The sequence below is a fragment of the Acomys minous genome, assembly GCF_964271855.1.
Source record: "Acomys minous genome assembly, chromosome: 1".
NCBI classification, from domain to species: Eukaryota; Metazoa; Chordata; class Mammalia; order Rodentia; family Muridae; genus Acomys; species Acomys minous.
Window position 1 is genome coordinate 83,121,073 of NC_140483.1, and position 16,822 is coordinate 83,137,894.

General features: G+C 36.7%; 1 protein-coding gene across 4 annotated transcripts in view; it reads left to right on the forward strand.

The window, feature by feature from the left end:
• The window catches only part of SERPINB7 (serpin family B member 7), a 51,848-nt gene that overhangs the window by 18,271 nt on the left and 16,755 nt on the right, over nucleotides 1-16,822 (forward strand). For 2 of the 4 annotated variants that reach the window (XM_084794892.1, XM_084794894.1), the window contains exons 2-4: nucleotides 7,074-7,259; nucleotides 12,580-12,630; nucleotides 13,191-13,307. In XM_084794892.1, coding sequence (XP_084651018.1) covers nucleotides 7,092-7,259; nucleotides 12,580-12,630; nucleotides 13,191-13,307 — 336 coding nt within the window. In that variant the 5' untranslated portion in view covers nucleotides 7,074-7,091. Of the gene's footprint in view, nucleotides 1-2,904; nucleotides 2,970-6,300; nucleotides 6,322-7,073; nucleotides 7,260-12,579; nucleotides 12,631-13,190; nucleotides 13,308-16,822 lie in introns of those variants that run through there. The other 2 variants (XM_084794893.1, XM_084794891.1) reach the window with 2 other exon arrangements.

The window sequence follows — 16,822 nt, forward strand, 5'->3', positions numbered from 1 at the left end:
CTTCTTATAAAGGGGACTGTTATAAGATGGGTTAGCAAACACTATTGTCTTAATATATTTGCATGGTAATATTTAAACCATTCTACTATAAAGAATAAAGATGGGAAAATTACCTTCTTAAATCTGATTCACATCCAAGCTGAATGAACCACATAATGATTGTCTTAGTCAGATGCTATTTTGAAATGTGTGGAAAGCTAATGCTTGTAAATGTGTATGGAGACAGTGCTGTGCTCTGAGTCATGGAGGGTCCACCCGAGATGTGACATCAAAGCATCAGTAAGCAGGCACATGGGGGCCTGCACCCAGGGGCAGCCTTAAGACCCAATTCTAATTTTTAAAAGCAAAATTGGTTAGAAATTGCCACTTTTGTCTTTTAAATAGTGGTTAAAAAAAAAGTTCTTCCTTCTGCCTTCCTGCTTCTTTCCTAAGTGCATGGCATAGATGGAGAGTACAGACCAAGGTGGAGAAGCTTTGTTTGTAAATAAATGTGATCACCATTACTGCTTCTATGTGTAGGGATGCTGTTGTAACTACCTTGTTGTTTTCCGTGCTCAAATACGCCTTTCTTGTTGATGACAGCTGAGTTCACTACTGAATCTCACGCCACTTGTATATAGCCAGAGGCCATGTGCAGAGTTCTAAAAGCTCTCTAGGTTGCTTCATAGGAAGGATGCCCCTTCTGGTAGTGCAGCTTGTATGATGAGCAGTTACTCTGCTTAGATTTGGGGCTTCAAAAGGGAACTGTCTTTGCTGCAGGCATAGCAGTCGGCCCTCTCAGCGTCTTCCTCATGACTTGTTTGTCCTTAACTCAAGGTTCCAGTCCACCCACTAATAAAACTTTATACAAGGACTAGAATGCTAATCAGCTATGTAGGTTGAGTTGTGGACTTTGATGTTCTTCTTTATTTTCTTGTAGTGATTTGAAAAATTATGAGCCATCACTCAGAGACATAAAGTTGCTCTAGATGTATTCACATAAGTTCACACAAAGAATTTTTCCAGGCTTACTGACACCTCTATGCTAGTTATGTGCTCAAGAGAGCCTCTCTTCCATTCATGTGGACTAAGTCAACTATTTCCTCTGAATAATGAGTCCAACCACAGAAATATCCTCCAACACATACTCTACTTTGATTGGTCTTTGGTAGGACATCATACTGTATTCATATTTTTGTTGTGACTTTTTAGTTTCTAAATCTCAGTTACCAGTACCATGGGAGCCTTGTGTATGGTTAAAGATATTTTAGTCAAATGATAGCATAACTGGGGACCTAAAATATCTTTAGGTAAGAATTGGATTTTTCTGTGTGGAGCATGATCTGGATATACACTGGTAAACAGAGGCATCTTGAGAGGACTTATGCCAGAAGGAAGTGGATGAGTGTATACGTGTCCACTTTAGACTGAGGACTTTCAAAATGCTGAAACCAGGAAGCCCAAGGAACACTGGATCAGATTGGTGAGGCTTATTCTTTCCTTTAACAGCATCCTCTATGTTTCTCAGCCACTGCTTCTCCCTCATGTTGAACTCCAAGGTTTGTGAAATCAAATACTATATAAGAATAGATGAAGTGAGCTGGGCATGGTGGAGCATACTTCTCATCCCAGCACTCAGACTGAGGCAGGCAGATTGCTGTGAGTTCAAGGCCAGCCTGGTCTACAAAACAAGTCCAGGACAGCAAAGGCTACATAGAGAAACCCTGTCTTATAAAACAAACAAACAAACAAACAAGCAAACAAGCAAACAAACAAAATAATGGATGAACTAATCAAGACTTTCATTGTCATAATATATGACACACTAGAAAAGGACAAAGGTGTGGCAGAATGAAGGTAGAGAGGGGGTCTGGAAATTACTAGGGGCTTATCCTATAGGTAAGATGTTGTTTCACGTGGCAAGCTTGATGGTCTAGTAATTTATTTTTTATTTTATCTCCAGGTTACATATGGTCTAAGTAATGAGGAGCCCAGATGCAAGCTTGTCATCTGAAAGGCCACCAAGCTTGTCATGTGAAACAGCACTTCACACTTGCCCACTTCCTACTGTTCCTCATGCTTACTGCGAGCAACCTCATTCAGGGCTTTGAACTGTTTCTTCTTCTCCAGATATCTAACCAGCATGCTAATGCCACTCAGTTTTGCCTTTTGCTCTTGGTGGCTATCTCATGAAATCATTGCCTTTCGTTTACCTCAGTATACAGCATTTATCCCAAGTAAGAGAACTTTACCCATAAATGTTCTAGAAGTTGCCTTACGACACATGTTTGTTTCATGTTAATGGTGACATTATATTTTACTGGGTTTGTTATCTATTTTCCAATCACTGATCTATTTCTGTTATGAGGAAGGCAACTGTCTCCTCTCCTATGTTCCATTAATTAGTAAGAGATGATATTCATTTTAGAGAATTTTGAATGACCAAGAGCCAAGCAATTAAAATGAAGACAAGAATGGAATAGCAGGAATTATGGGTGAGGTCATCCCAGAATCACTAACTAAAACATGAGCTTGCTCTTCCAGAAAGAGTGAACTCACTCTTCCTCAAATACAGTTTCCCTAGTTCCCAACTCATTAGAAAATAAGTCCTTGAAGGAGACATTGTAAGGGGAAAGGGATAGAGAAGTCAGTAATATCACAGATCAGCCACTGAAGTTCATATGTAAAGTGCCATGTACATATACTCACACATATTTGATAAATAGTATTTTATAATAATATTTAATACACTCAAATTAACAAGAAAATGTCTATTCTGACAACTTCGAACTGAAACCATAGTTAATTATAGATTTTCTTCAATTTGCCTGAGCATAATTTCACTTGAATGGAATAGTTTTAAAACTATTGTGGTCATCACAATAGAAAACAGGGAGTGTCTGAGTCAGAGGCTTTATATTTCAGAGTAATGCAGGGAACTCTTCCAGACTCACCCAACCAGCTGCAACTTCCTCTATGAAGACAGTAAGGTAAATGCTTCTGAGAGATGTCCACGATGTGTGTGTGTGTGTGTGTGTGTGTGTGTGTGTGTGTGTGTGTGAGAGAGAGAGAGAGAGAGAGAGAGAGAGAGAGAGAGAGAGAGAGAGAGAGAGAGGGTGAATACTGGGTAATTTTTTGTCCATGAGACATTAAATACAACAATCTTTCAAAAAACTCTTCAGTTCTCAGACTTATGGGTTCTCTTGACTGATTTTGACTAGTGACATGGAAAACGGTATTTGCCACAGGGTGGGAGATAAGCTATCAGCTAAAATCTAAATTTAATTTTTGAACAGATAAATGGGCATATATGTACAAATCTATATTTTGTATTTCCAGTGTTCCTATTCACATCGCTTATTATTTGCTGAAATTAACCAAATATTTAAAATTGAAACAAAAATAATGTAACACAGTTATATAATTAGAAGTTTATCAAAGTTTGAACTTTTTTTTAAAGTAAATGGAAAGCTTTGAGGATCCTTCTGGCAGCAGCAATTATCTCTTAATATACTATTTGGAGTATGGATAAATAAAAATAAATCTGTTTAGTAGTTATTCTATTCTAATATATAATTTAAAATCAGTAGTCAAAAGCTTTCTGCCAAGAATTAATTATTAAAAACAATTAATTTTTTGCATAGCAAAAATTGCAGAATAATTTCAATTCCATGCTTTATTGAAGATGTTTTATAGTTAGCTTTTCTTATGCTTCATTTTAAAAGCTGTTTTCTTGATAGATTAATTAGATTATTAAAACAAATCTTTGGTGAAACCTATAGCCTTTAGGTAGCAGTGACTTTCATCTAAAGTTTGGGATTTATGAACGTTCAAGAAAATTTTCTATATTGTATTAACTTTTAAATTATAAACTATTTTTTATTGTTGTGTAATTTTATACTAAAATGAGTCCATGCAAGAAGCAAGAGGAATGTGGCATTTAAAAAATCCTCTCTGCAGCCAAATTTCTTTTTTTTTTATGATTGAGAAGTTTTTTTGCCATTACACTATGCCAACAATAATGTTCTGGGTGATCTTCAGTGGCTCCTCCGTAGCTTGAGCCCGAATTGCTTTCCTTTGCAACTGCTATGTAACTAAGTACCAAATGTTTGGCATTTTGAACAGTTTATTTTTGTTGGCATTTAACATATTTATTTTTAAGTTGCTGTGAACTTTTTTGAGGATAAAGGAAAACTTTTTTGATGACAGTTTTTATCCATCTCTCAGCATTTGGGACTTTGGGGCATAAAGTCCCCGAGTCAGCATTAAGCTTAGTGTGCTTACATCTGGAACGCAGGCTTCAACCACGATGAAGAGTCTGCCTTACTTTCATTTCACAAACATATAGTGCACTTAACATAGAGAAAGTTAATAAAGTCTATTATGCAAAATGTAACTTTTCTGGAATTTTTCTCCCACCTGTGTGAGCCTGTTCGTCTAAGAGTGATTGAGTGTACTTAGTGCTATCTGTCATTTAGAAGTTAGAGTTTCAAGATTTATTATTGTCTAGGAATGCCTTGGCTCATTTTGCTCTGTGATAACTTTTTATCAGTATGATTCCTATGCTCTGAATCTAGCTTTTCTGATGAAATTAGTTACACTAATTTCTTTAAATGAGCAGATTCCTCTGTTAGTTTTCTTTTTGATATAATAACAATTTCATGAAACATTGCCATATTGATGAGAAGTTTAGAAAAGAAAAGCCTTCGTTTGGCATGTAAGGAAGAATACCGTTGAAAAGTCAGAATGCTTACACTTTTAACCTAAAAGTATAAGTTAGCAAGACATAATTTGTAAAAAAAAAAAAAAAAAAAAAAAAGGGGGGGGGAATTAGGTTTAACTTGAGGTATAATTTCCCAGATCACTTCCATTGGCTTAAAAACCCTTTTAGTTTCATTTTAATCTTTCCAGCCCACTTCATGTAGGTGTGTTAAAATGGATGCACATACACATTTTCCTGTGAGATTTAGAAAAGGTTTCTATGCTTTTGCTGTCAAGGTTGTTTTCTAAGAGGGATTCCTTTCATTTACACTGAGTTTCCATTGCCAGCTCAGAGTCCTGAAAACTATTCTGAACAGAGACAGACAGAGAGAGAGAGAGAGAGAGAGAGAGAGAGAGAGAGAGAGAGAGAGAGAGAGAGAGAGAGAGGGACTCTAAATACACCTTTCTAGTGGAAGTGAAGAAATTCTTATGCTTTTAAATATAAGGAAAAACATCAGTGGATGTTTTGTTTTTATTAATTTGGTTCATAATTTTTCAAGTTTCAGATGTAACATTTCCAAGCCTAAAATATAATTGAGTTCCTAAATGAATTTGGAACCATAGATGCTGCCAGTGTCACTCAGTATGCAATGGGGGAGGGCTGTCACTACCAAACCCATCCAGAGGCCCCATTTGTATTTTTCTTTTTCTCTTTTGCTAGAATTTTTATTTTGTAGTGCCAATGGTCATTACCAGTGTTCTTTATCCTGGATGAGTTGATTGAGATATGAAAATTAATTAAGTATTTTTCTGGATAGGTTTCAATCTGATTTTAATTTTGACATAGTAGAGAACTCAAAGACCATGTGTTACAGGCCATTGAGCTACACCCTCAGCCCCAATTAACATTTCCCCTTCCTTCCCTAAATTAGACTTTGTTTTGTTTTTGAGACAAGGACTTAGTGTGTATCCGTCCCTGACTGGTCTGGAGTTCACTGTATAGACTAGGCTGTCCTTGAACTCATAGAGGTCTGTCTGTCTCTACCTCTGGTGTTTAAAGGCCTGACCCACTATACCCAGCCTGCTAAATAATTTACGTAAGAATGTAGATATTCTTTCTTGGAATAAAGTGTGTGTAGTGTGACTGATGTTCTTACTGCATGCTCCTGGAATGTAAACTGTAAAAATGGCGATTTTAGAGTATTTCTTTGGGCTACATGCGTTTTCCTCCTAGAGGTCATCTTCATCTCCCATACTTCTGCTTCTTCCACCTGATGACTGATATACAGATTTCTGTCTTTTATGGAGTGAGTTTTGTTGCACATCACAGCTATAGTTCCTATACAAGGTCATCTCATGGCATAAGCTAAAAGTTAGTTTCATAGAGTGAGAAACTTGCTCCACATCATGTCTCTATCAGGGTCAAAACAATGCTGGGCCTCCTGAATATCTGGCATGTGCCACATGAACTAATACTCAAGGAGAAGCAGTTTGGATCATACTTGAAAGTTCATTCAGCCTGAGCCAGGTCCCCTGTGATGCTGGAACCACTAACCTGTGGAGAAAGTCTTCAAAGAAAGACTGAGTGGGTCCCTGAGGAATTACAGGGTGGTATCATTTCTCTGTATCTGAGGAACAATGGTATGAAAATTCTAAGATAAATTTCATCCCTGAGTCTTTATTTGCTACTATAGCCTAATGGGCTTATCTAGCAAAATCTAGACTTCTGTGTTGGAAAGCTTGAAGAATATTCATGATGCCTGTAATGATAACTACATTTTTACTACAAAAGCAGACAGTGGCTTTTCCAAGATAAATATATTTACAGGACCAAAGATGAACAGTGTTTAAAATTAAGATGGTGCTAAAAGCATCGTGGCTTTATGGATAAGTATGGAGGCCATAAGAGACACAGTGTGAGGAAATGATGTGATGAAAGAAACAATGGCTCAGGAAACAAAGGCTATGTTGTAGAGCCTTTGTGATGATGGAGTGTTCCTTGCCATCAGTCATCCTTCTGTTCTACCTAAGTTTAGAGATTCGAGGCTAGTGGAGAATTAGTAAGTTCATGAATGTGCATCTTGAAAACAGGTCAGCAAGGGCCATTGAGGACAGAATAGTCCATCAAAGAAAGTCAGGATTATGCTCCCAATGTAAATAGGAGAGTTGTTTTGCTGACATGTTAGGGTGAGAAAAATGAATGTGTGCTGTATTGCTGCCTAACCAGTTTTAGAGCATTAGACCCAAGAAGGCAGGACCAAAGGAATCATCTCTGTCTGTCCCAATCTACTTGATGATGCAGAAAAAGTTGAAGAAAATATTAGGCTTTGAATTAATTATAATAAAGAAACAGAATGTTCTCTGATCTAATTTAACTCTCCATTGACCTCTAGGCAACACTTGATTTCACAATGGTCTCCCTTGCTGCAGCAAATGCAGAGTTTGGCTTCAACTTATTCAGAGAGATGGAATGCAGTCAAGGAAATGAAAATGCATTCTTCTCTTCTCTGAGTATCTTCACTGCCCTGACTCTAATCCGTTTGGGTGCTCAAGGTGACTGTGCACGTCAAATTGACAAGGTCAGTGTTGGCTTTTTCAATCAATCCTAGGAGTAATTTGTTTTCTGCAAGAGAATATTTCATGCTAAACATTGGGCTTCACCTCCATCCCTTGGTTTTCAATTGGGAGGAAGCAGAAATAAACCTCAGATAGCTTTACTTAACACACTGCTTCTCAGAGTCCTTTCCTTTGACAGTAGCAGCACCAGCATCTGGACAACTTAGTAGGAAGGTAGATTCTTAGGCTGGACCAGAAACTACACATGTGGGTGTGGGTCACCTATCTGTGTTTTAGAAAGCTCTTCAGGCATATGTTTGAGAGCCACCAGATGTATAGATATGGCTACAATAGAACTTTACAGAGTGTCCTAGTTTTGTTTTGTCTTGCTTGTGGTGCTGGGTATGGAACCTTCACACTTGCTAGACAAGTGTTCAACCACAGCCTGATGTCTTAATTTAAACATCAGTTACCTGAACACAAATGACAGTCATATAAACCTAGATAATAGAAGGTTATCTGAACAGTGTTTGGCATCACCACCTTCTTCAGCATCTTCAGAAGGCACTTATTAACAATCCCCATACATGGCTCTGAAGACCGATGGTCAAGATTTCCTTCATTCCTCCAAGGAATCATCATAGGAATTCGTCCATGCAACAGAAGCTGCCATGCCAGCTCCAGCTGTTTCCATGGGCTCAGAAGCCATCTATCCCTTTTCCATCCCAGTTGTACCTATTATTTTAAGCCAGTTCTGTTGAAGGTTGTGTGTGTAATTAAACTGCAGCGATTTTTCTCTATTGCTGCATAACTCAATGGATTGTTGCAAGTGGGCAGCTGAATGAAGAACTGCCAATTCATAACAGGGAGATAGAGGGGCCGCGGAGGGACACACAAGGTGACAGCAGTGCCAACTAGCTTCTGATGACGTCACCCACTCCAACCCCTGGGACAATCCCTTCAAACATAATTTTATTTGCTATTCTCAATACTAACGTGTTGAAATGGCATTATTATCTTGATTTTATGATGGGATTACCATGCCGAGTGTGTGATGATGGATGTAGGCCTGTGACTCAAACTCTGTGTTGCCTTTGAAAGTAAGGTTTCTTAACCATGCCCTGGTGCACTGAAAAAGCTACTCTTTGGCTAGAATAGTCTCTCTAATACCCATGGCTTCATCATTCACTCTCATGCCTGACTTTCTATATGTGATGTTGTCCTAATAACCCACAAGAAACATGAGAAGAAAACATGACCAAATAGTTTAGTGTTACAATTAAGCTTAGTTCTTTAGGGGATAAGTTGTCTTTAGGTCTAGAGATGAGATATAATAGATAGTGATTTACCTTCAGAATTGTAAAATCATCTACATAGGAAAGATTCTTTTTTTCAAGGTTGCCAAATACAAATTGGCAAAACACTACGTATGTTACATTTATATTATTTCTAATTGTTTCATGGTTCTTCTTCCTATATGGAGTTTATTGTATATATGTGTGATAATATAAATGTACATGTAAAAGTGAAAAGATAATAAGAGAATTTTAAAAAAGAAAACACAAACTATAGTCATGAGGCCATTTATAGTTCATTCGCAAAGTTTTAGTCATTTGTCACACGTTGATTTGAGAATTAATTTCCAGATTCAGTCCTGCCCTAGTTAGTTTCTCTTTATAGTTCATTCCTCTTGGCACTATGGATCACATGTACATTTCATGGAAACTTGGGTTCGATCAATGTAGTCATAATTTATGTGTCTCTGAAAAGCACTTTATAGCAACCGATGGTCATTATTCTTTGGATGTTCGAAGTATCACAGTTTAGTTTTGTACTCTTATATTTTATTTTAAATTATATTTTGAAATCTTTGTCTTGTGTGTATTCATGGATGTAAATGTTGGGGCACATGAGCCACAGCATGTATGTGAAGGTCAGAAGATAATCTGAGGTCCTCAGTTTCCAATTGTTTGAGATGGGATCTCTTGCTTGTTTCTTCTGTACAACTCTTGGCCAACTGGCTTTAAGCATCCAGAGATTCCCCTGTCTCTACTTTCCAACTCCCTGGAGAAGTGTTGGGACTATAGACTTGTAAGCTTCTCTACCCCGGTTTTATGTGGGTCCTGGGGATTCACATTCAAGTTGTCATGTTTGTGTGGCAAGCCCTTTACCCAGTGAGCCATCTCCCCAGGCTAGCAGGACTGCTGCTGTCCGTAACAGTAGAAATGCTTCTAGTCAAGCCTGTGTTTTTAGGTAATCATGTCCTCAAACCTTAACCTCATTGCTTTCTGATATACTGAGGTTGATATTATTTACAAAGTTGTCTATTTTGCCTCAGTTATTTGCTCAGTTATTGCTGCACTTTCCTATCTACCTCTTCCCTAACACTGCTTTCTTAAAAGCTGCATTAATATTTATTTACCTTAAAGCAGAAATGTAGATTATAATATTATTTACAAGTTGTACAAAGTTGCATTTCCTAAAATCCAATTGGGTTTTCCCAAAAGAATTTAAAAATCATCCTTGTAACATACATTTCTGTTCTGGCAGGAACAGAATGGCAGGAAGCCATGGCAGTTTCATGATTTGTGTGAATACTTAGGTAGGAGCCTGAGGGAAACTATATCCACAGCCCCCTCTTTACCTAAAGCTCAACATGAGGGTCTCGAACTTCACATTGCAGAGTTTTCGGTCCTTGTCATTATCTGAATTGACTTGATAACTAATTATTAAAAAGAAAAAGAATCTCTGATCTTCATGTTCACAACTGGCTGTAGTAACATAATACTAAGTTTCATGTGGAATAAATAGGACTGTCAGATACTAAATCCATGTAAAAATGCAATATATCCAATTGCCAAAACTTTGTTAAAAAATTAAGAAAAGTATCTCTTGAATATTTGTATAATTTTCATGTTTAGCTCAAAGAATATATTACTAGTAGCAAGTTTGAGTCCTAACATTTCACCATAGAATTATTTTTTCTTTCACTAGAACATTCCAAAATAACAGTCTACTAACACTTGTTTTAGGACTCTTTTTTCTTTTAAATAAAGGGAAACTTTAAGAAGAGACGAGACATTTGCCTTAGGACAGATGTTAACCAGATGAGGTATTTCTCCTTTTCGCATCATTGACTAGCATTTATTTATTTATTTATTTATTTATTTATTATAAATAATGACCAAAGTAGCATTACGATATCAACAAATGCCACCTCTACTTCATCCTTTCCATAGGATGGTTAAACTTTCATGTCATAATACTGAGGTAGTTAGTGCCATCCCTGCCTCCTACTTGGTTAACTATATTTTCAGTGTTTTTTAAAATATTTGCCTAAGTTGAGTAATTAACTATTAAGTTGTCTCTCCAGAATGTACAAAAATAGTTTAAAACTCTTCATTTTATACTCACTGAATTTACTCCAATTTCCAGTTCATGGTACATATTCCCATGAGCAATCTGTGCTTCACTCAAGTCAACACTACAGCTATCTCTGTCCTCTGAGCTGACAAGCAAACACAAGCAACCAAAACCATCAGTCTCAACTTCATATTATTATTAGAAAATCAGGAATATACTCAAGTAACTTTAAGTATGGTATTGTTAATAACTTGAGAATTGGATGAAATCTGTATGTTGAGAATCTCAAGACAGGGAGCAGAAAATGAAGGAATAATTCAACATTCAAATGGTAATGATACTTTGGGGGAAATGACAAATTAAGGCAAAACTTAATAACGTATTATAAAGTAAAAGTATAAGACATGTAGAGATTATAATTGATATAACATTCTAATGGATTTCATGATTGCAAAATTAGTATAAAAATGGGGAAGGGAGCCAGAATCTGATAAACAAAATTTAAAGAAACATTAAATGAATCCATGAGTTAGTGATCAATTGAGTACTGAACCAATGCTCCAATGAACCAAAAGATCAGGTTTGGTGTTCCACAGGTCCCCAAATGGTATGTTTTGTGTTGTGCAATGCCTGCAGTGAGTCCTGTGATATGTTTCATATTGAAAACTGTTGTGCACTATGTGCACCTCTGTTAGCAATTTCCTGTTGCTGTGACAAAATACCCAAGAAACCTGATTTTAGGGAGCTAATGTGTATCTGCTCATGCTTTTGGAGAGTTCTTTGACTAATAGTTTGGCAGTCATTCACCTCACAGCATCAAAAGAACGAACTGAGAAAGCTGTCTCTTGTAACAAATTCATTTCCCAAGAATCCATGGACCGAGGAATCCAGCTAGATTAAGCTACAGAGAGGCTTCAGAGCTCTAATGATTTAATCCCTTTTCAAAATTCTCACCTCCAGCAAAAGCATTAGAGACTAAGACTCCAAGACCTAAACTTTGGGGACTTTTTTTCCCTTTTTAAAAATTAATTTATTCTTGTTACATCTCAATGGTTATCCCATCCCTTGTATCCTCCCATTCTTCCCTCCCTCCCATTTTCCCCTTATTCCCCTCCCCTATGACTGTTCCTGTATATGCTCATAGGGTATCAAGTCTCTTCTTGGTAACCTGCTGTCCTTCCTCTGAGTGCCACCAGGCCTCCCCCTCCAGGGGACATAGTCAAAGGTGAGGCACCAGAGTATGTGAGAAAGTCATATCCCACTCTCCACTCTACTGTGGAGAGTGTTCTGACCATTGGCTAGAAATGATCATAATGAGTGAGTTAACCCAGAAGCAGAAAGACTCAAATGGTATATACTCATATCTGCATATTAGCCCAAGGGACATGTCCCACGAAAGCCTTCACTTACCAGGAAATTGAGACAGAGGGGAGGACATTCTATTGGGACTCTAGATGAGAGAAGCATGGGAGAATGGTAAAGTAGAAGGATCCAGAGAGTCCTAGAAACCTACAAGTAGAACATTATGATAGGCAGATTTGGGCCCAGGGGTCCCGCTCAAACTAAGGCACCAGCCAAGGACAATACAGGCTGTAAAACTTTAAACCCCTACCCAGATCTAGCCAACTTTGGGGACTTTTGAGATTAAAAATATTGCAATGGCCATATGCATACTGAAAATTTATGAACAATGTCAAGGTAATATTTACTAAATTATTACAAATGCCCTACTCTTGGCTAAGATAAGTTGGTATGTGGAAAAGGAAGAAAAGGTACGAAAGATGGAAATTAGAAGTTGTTTTTCTGCTCCTGACGTGGACATTCATTTGGAACCATGAGAAGAGTGAGCTCTGAGACACTTGTGAAATTGAAGCGACACTAGATGAGGGCTTACGGAAATAAATTTTTATTTTCAAAATCTCTTCATAACTGATGCCTTCCTATGCCATGATTCTGACAATTTTTGTATCATATTTTCAGGTGCTTTATTTTAATACCTCATCAAGACAAGGGAACTCATCTAACAATCAGGTAATGACAACATATTCCTTACAGAAAAATTCAATTAGAAATTAAATAGAAGAAAATCCAATATTTTGAATATGTTTGAATGTTTTCTATCCTAACAAAAAAAGGAAATTCACTTTAAATCACTGTTTTCAGATATAATTATATAAAAATATAACATATAACTTGATATATAAAATTATCAAAATGTAAATTTTGATAATTTAAGTATTAATTTGCCAGTATTTTGGTTGCTTTCTAGGTTGTAGTAAAATATTGCTTGTAACCTTTCTCTTCTGTTCTTAAAAGTTAAGTGACATTGGTAAATTAATTTCTTAACTAATTAATTAGTATGTATTTTGGGCTAATGAATACTTTCCTTCTAACAACCTTTTCAGTTTAATTACAAACAATATGTGAGGAAGGGTAATGACATTGATGTGGATGAGGAGTTGCTTGCTGCTCTTATAGCAATATTTTCCAACTCTTTAATAGAATAACGTACATGACTTATTTCTTGTATAAGCGATATTGTACGTCCATGTAGTATGAAATTAAACTTGAATGCCTCTGTTTGATAACAGCCAGGACTTCAGCACCAACTGAAAAGAGTTCTTAATGACATAAACTCATCTCATAAGGATTATGAACTCGGCATTGCCAATGGAATTTTTGCAGAAAAAGTGTTTGACTTTCATAAGGTGGGTAAAGTTTTTTCTCCCAGAAGGTTACATCCAGTTTAGATTTGAATCTTGTCCAATCTACCATATGAATAATGTCCTTTACCTTCCTATGAGTCATAAAAAGAAAGAAAAAAGATGCAAGTATGCTTAGCATGGTAATATCCAATTTGTGCACAAGTGCTATATGCATGATTTTGTATGTTCTTTTGTAATGAGATTTTCTTTTTTAAAATGATATTTTTCATAAATTTCTGTTTATTGAATAATGAAGAAGATTTTTAAAAGTTATTTTATTATTGTTGTTGCTACTATCGTCTTCATATATCACTTTTAAACCCAGTGAACCCACATATTCAGGGTTGTCCAACTGATGGATGAACTTCAAAGATAGAGGTCATTGGCAGTATCAGTGATGAGCTGTAACAGGAAGTGCTAAGGGAAAGATGTGGGGGAGCCTATAGTCTCAGAGATGAGTCACTGCCTCCTTTGAGCTAAGGTTTACTGAGACAGTGTGGAATTCCCAGTGAGTTGTTTCTATTTGCAACTATTTTTCTCAACTATCCTTATTGTTCCTTCAAGTTGTTTGTTCTTCAGTGAGATTGTTTATACATGAGTTCTTCTCAGGAAGGTTTAGCTAGGTAAGGACAGACATTGCAGACATTGGTAGAGGAGAAGCTCAGATTCGACATGACTTAGAAGTAGGTCAATTGACTAATTTTTCTGAATGACATTGGTAATCAACGCATCATCACAGCACCTTGCCTACTAGAAGGCCATGAGCTCCAGATAATACTCTCCAAACTACTGTACTCAACCTACTTTGGAAGCTCATTACTGTGATGACCAAAAGCTGGTCATGTGGTTAGGACTATTAAGCAGGCATACTGCCCATATTTCCCTGGGAATTTATCTCTCTTTTATTTATCCATTCTTCAAACAGCCACCCATAAAACTGTGTCCTAGTGACATCACTGGGCTAAGTTCCTGCATCTTTGCCAACTCTCTGTGTTCCACCCAACCATTACTGTTCCCTCTGTCACCCACTCAAATTCTTTGTCCCTTCCCAGAACCACTCCCAAATCCTTTGGTATCCTGATAATTAGGAAGTATTAGGCCACTTTTTATTTTTCCATCATATCAAAAGGTCTCTATGAAGTTTTAAGAGAGACATTCTGTGTGTTTATCATATTTGATTTTCCTATTCCACATGGATTGCTAACTCATTCCTAAGGGAATGCTTACTCATTTGAACTTGGAGTTGACTTGCCCATAATGTTATTATTTCCAGTAGATCCCCATATTCTCTTTCTTTACACATATGTTATTAAAAGACACTGCAGTAAGAATTACAGGATGCACAGCAGAGCCAAGATTTGATCAAGAACATGGAAAATGGACAGATCACTCTTTTTAATTGAAATATAATTATGTCACTTTCTCTCCTCAGTTTCCTCTCTCTAGCCCCTCTTTTGTCTCTCCCACTCTCAAGTTGATAACATCTTTCTCTTTGATTATTGTAGTTACAAATATATATATACACACATATATATACATATGTACATGTATGTTGTTTGTATGTATATGATTTCAGAGCTGACTTCTTTGTATTGAACAACCAATAAAGGGGCTAATCCATGGTAGGGGCTCATTTTCTTTCCTCAGAAGTTGTTTATTACCTATGGTTCTTTTTCTAGGGGTGAGTCCCTTCAAAAAATTTTCCAAGTTAAAATCCTCACTAATATTGTCATTGTTTCAATCTTCTTTTGCAGTCTTTTCTAGAAGAGACTGCTTCACAAAAGACTTCTTGGTATTCTGCCTCTTACAGTTGTTCCACCCACTCTTTCTCAATGTTCTCTGAGCCATCGATGCAGAAGCTGTGATGTCAATGTTTCTGATGGGGCAAGGCTTCCCCCGATCTGATGATCTCTGTATTACATGTAGTTGTGGTTTTCTGAGATAGTCTCCATTTGCTGTAAAGAAAAACTTCTTTGATGAGCTTGGTAGTTAACACTTATCTGTAGGTATAGGAATAAGATTTATAATGTCATTTGGAACTATGCTTGTGTAGAAAAGTGGTATAAATAGATCCTCTTCTAATGTCTATGACCTCACTACCTGTGGGAAGGTGGTTAGGTTGGGCATGATTTTCTTCCTGTTGGAGGCAGTCCTAACTCTAAATAGAAAGCTCTTTTTTACTGCCAAAAAGTGAGTGCGATTTATTGAACCTTGCATAGCCATGCATATGGCCTTGCTGGTCATTAGCTTGGTTCATAGGTGTTGCAACCTTGTCAATCTGTTTAACTTGTTTTCCCTCCCTTGGTAGCTTGTGTAGTATTTTCTGGATTGATGAAAGTTAGACTGTAGGAAGAAGACTTTCAGCTCAGATCCAGCTAAGATCATCTGAGTCCTGTGTCCTGAGTTTGTGGTGTCCTCATTAATAGCAACCAAACATCAACCCCTGGCAGACAAGAAAAGAATACATCAATAATTTATATTGTTATAGGAGTCACCTTAAATACCTTGACCAGCTATTCAAAGGGCAGTTTTTCATGACTGGCAGTGGGATATTTGTTAGTTCATAGTTTTTGTGGCAAGCATTGTCAGATGACAGCTGACAATGTAAGTTAACTACTTTATACATTGTACATGTATATATTGTATACATTTATGTATAATGTTAGGTTAAAATAATGATTCTATGAGGCTTTATATAGCAACTTTGGTATTTGTCATCTCAAATATGTATACGTATAGTTTATTATTCTTACTTCTCTCTCTCTCTCTCTCTCTCTCTCTCTCTCTCTCACACACACACACACACACACACACACACACACACACACACACACATATATATATATATATATATATATATATATATATAATCTTTGTTGGAATATGTACACACAGAGATCATTAAATTTCCTGGAATTGTAGCTACAAGGTCGTGGTTCACCCATCATGGGTGCTAGGAACTGAACATAGGTCCTCTGGAAAAATGGCAAGTACTCTTCAACTTTGAACCATTGATACTGTCCCCAAAGTTAGTGATTCTGAAAATTATTTTTGAACTTAAATATAACAAAGTTCATTATCAGTTCAAAGATAGATAATCTCTATTTTTTACTTTATTAATGTTCTTTTTGACATTTGAATATGACTAAATGTTCATCTGTTAATAAAACATTATCCATGTAAGGAATATAGCATTTTAAAAGATCCAACCATTACTTATTATTATTTAATTTCTTATTTTTCTAACTTATATTAAATAGTTAATTGGGTCAGAATTTTGGAAATGACATTCCACATGCCTCAAACTTTTACTATAATTTGGCCATCCATCTTCAATGTTACTGTAGATTGGGACCATTTACCCCAGTGGATGCTCTTCCCACATTTGTTTGTATAGTTTTTCAACCTTCTCCCAATGATGCTTTAGTGATTTAATCACCAAATCATACTTGAAGCAAAGCTAATTTCCTTCTGAAATTTACAATGGCAGGTTACTATCCTGTGCCTGCAGGATCCCA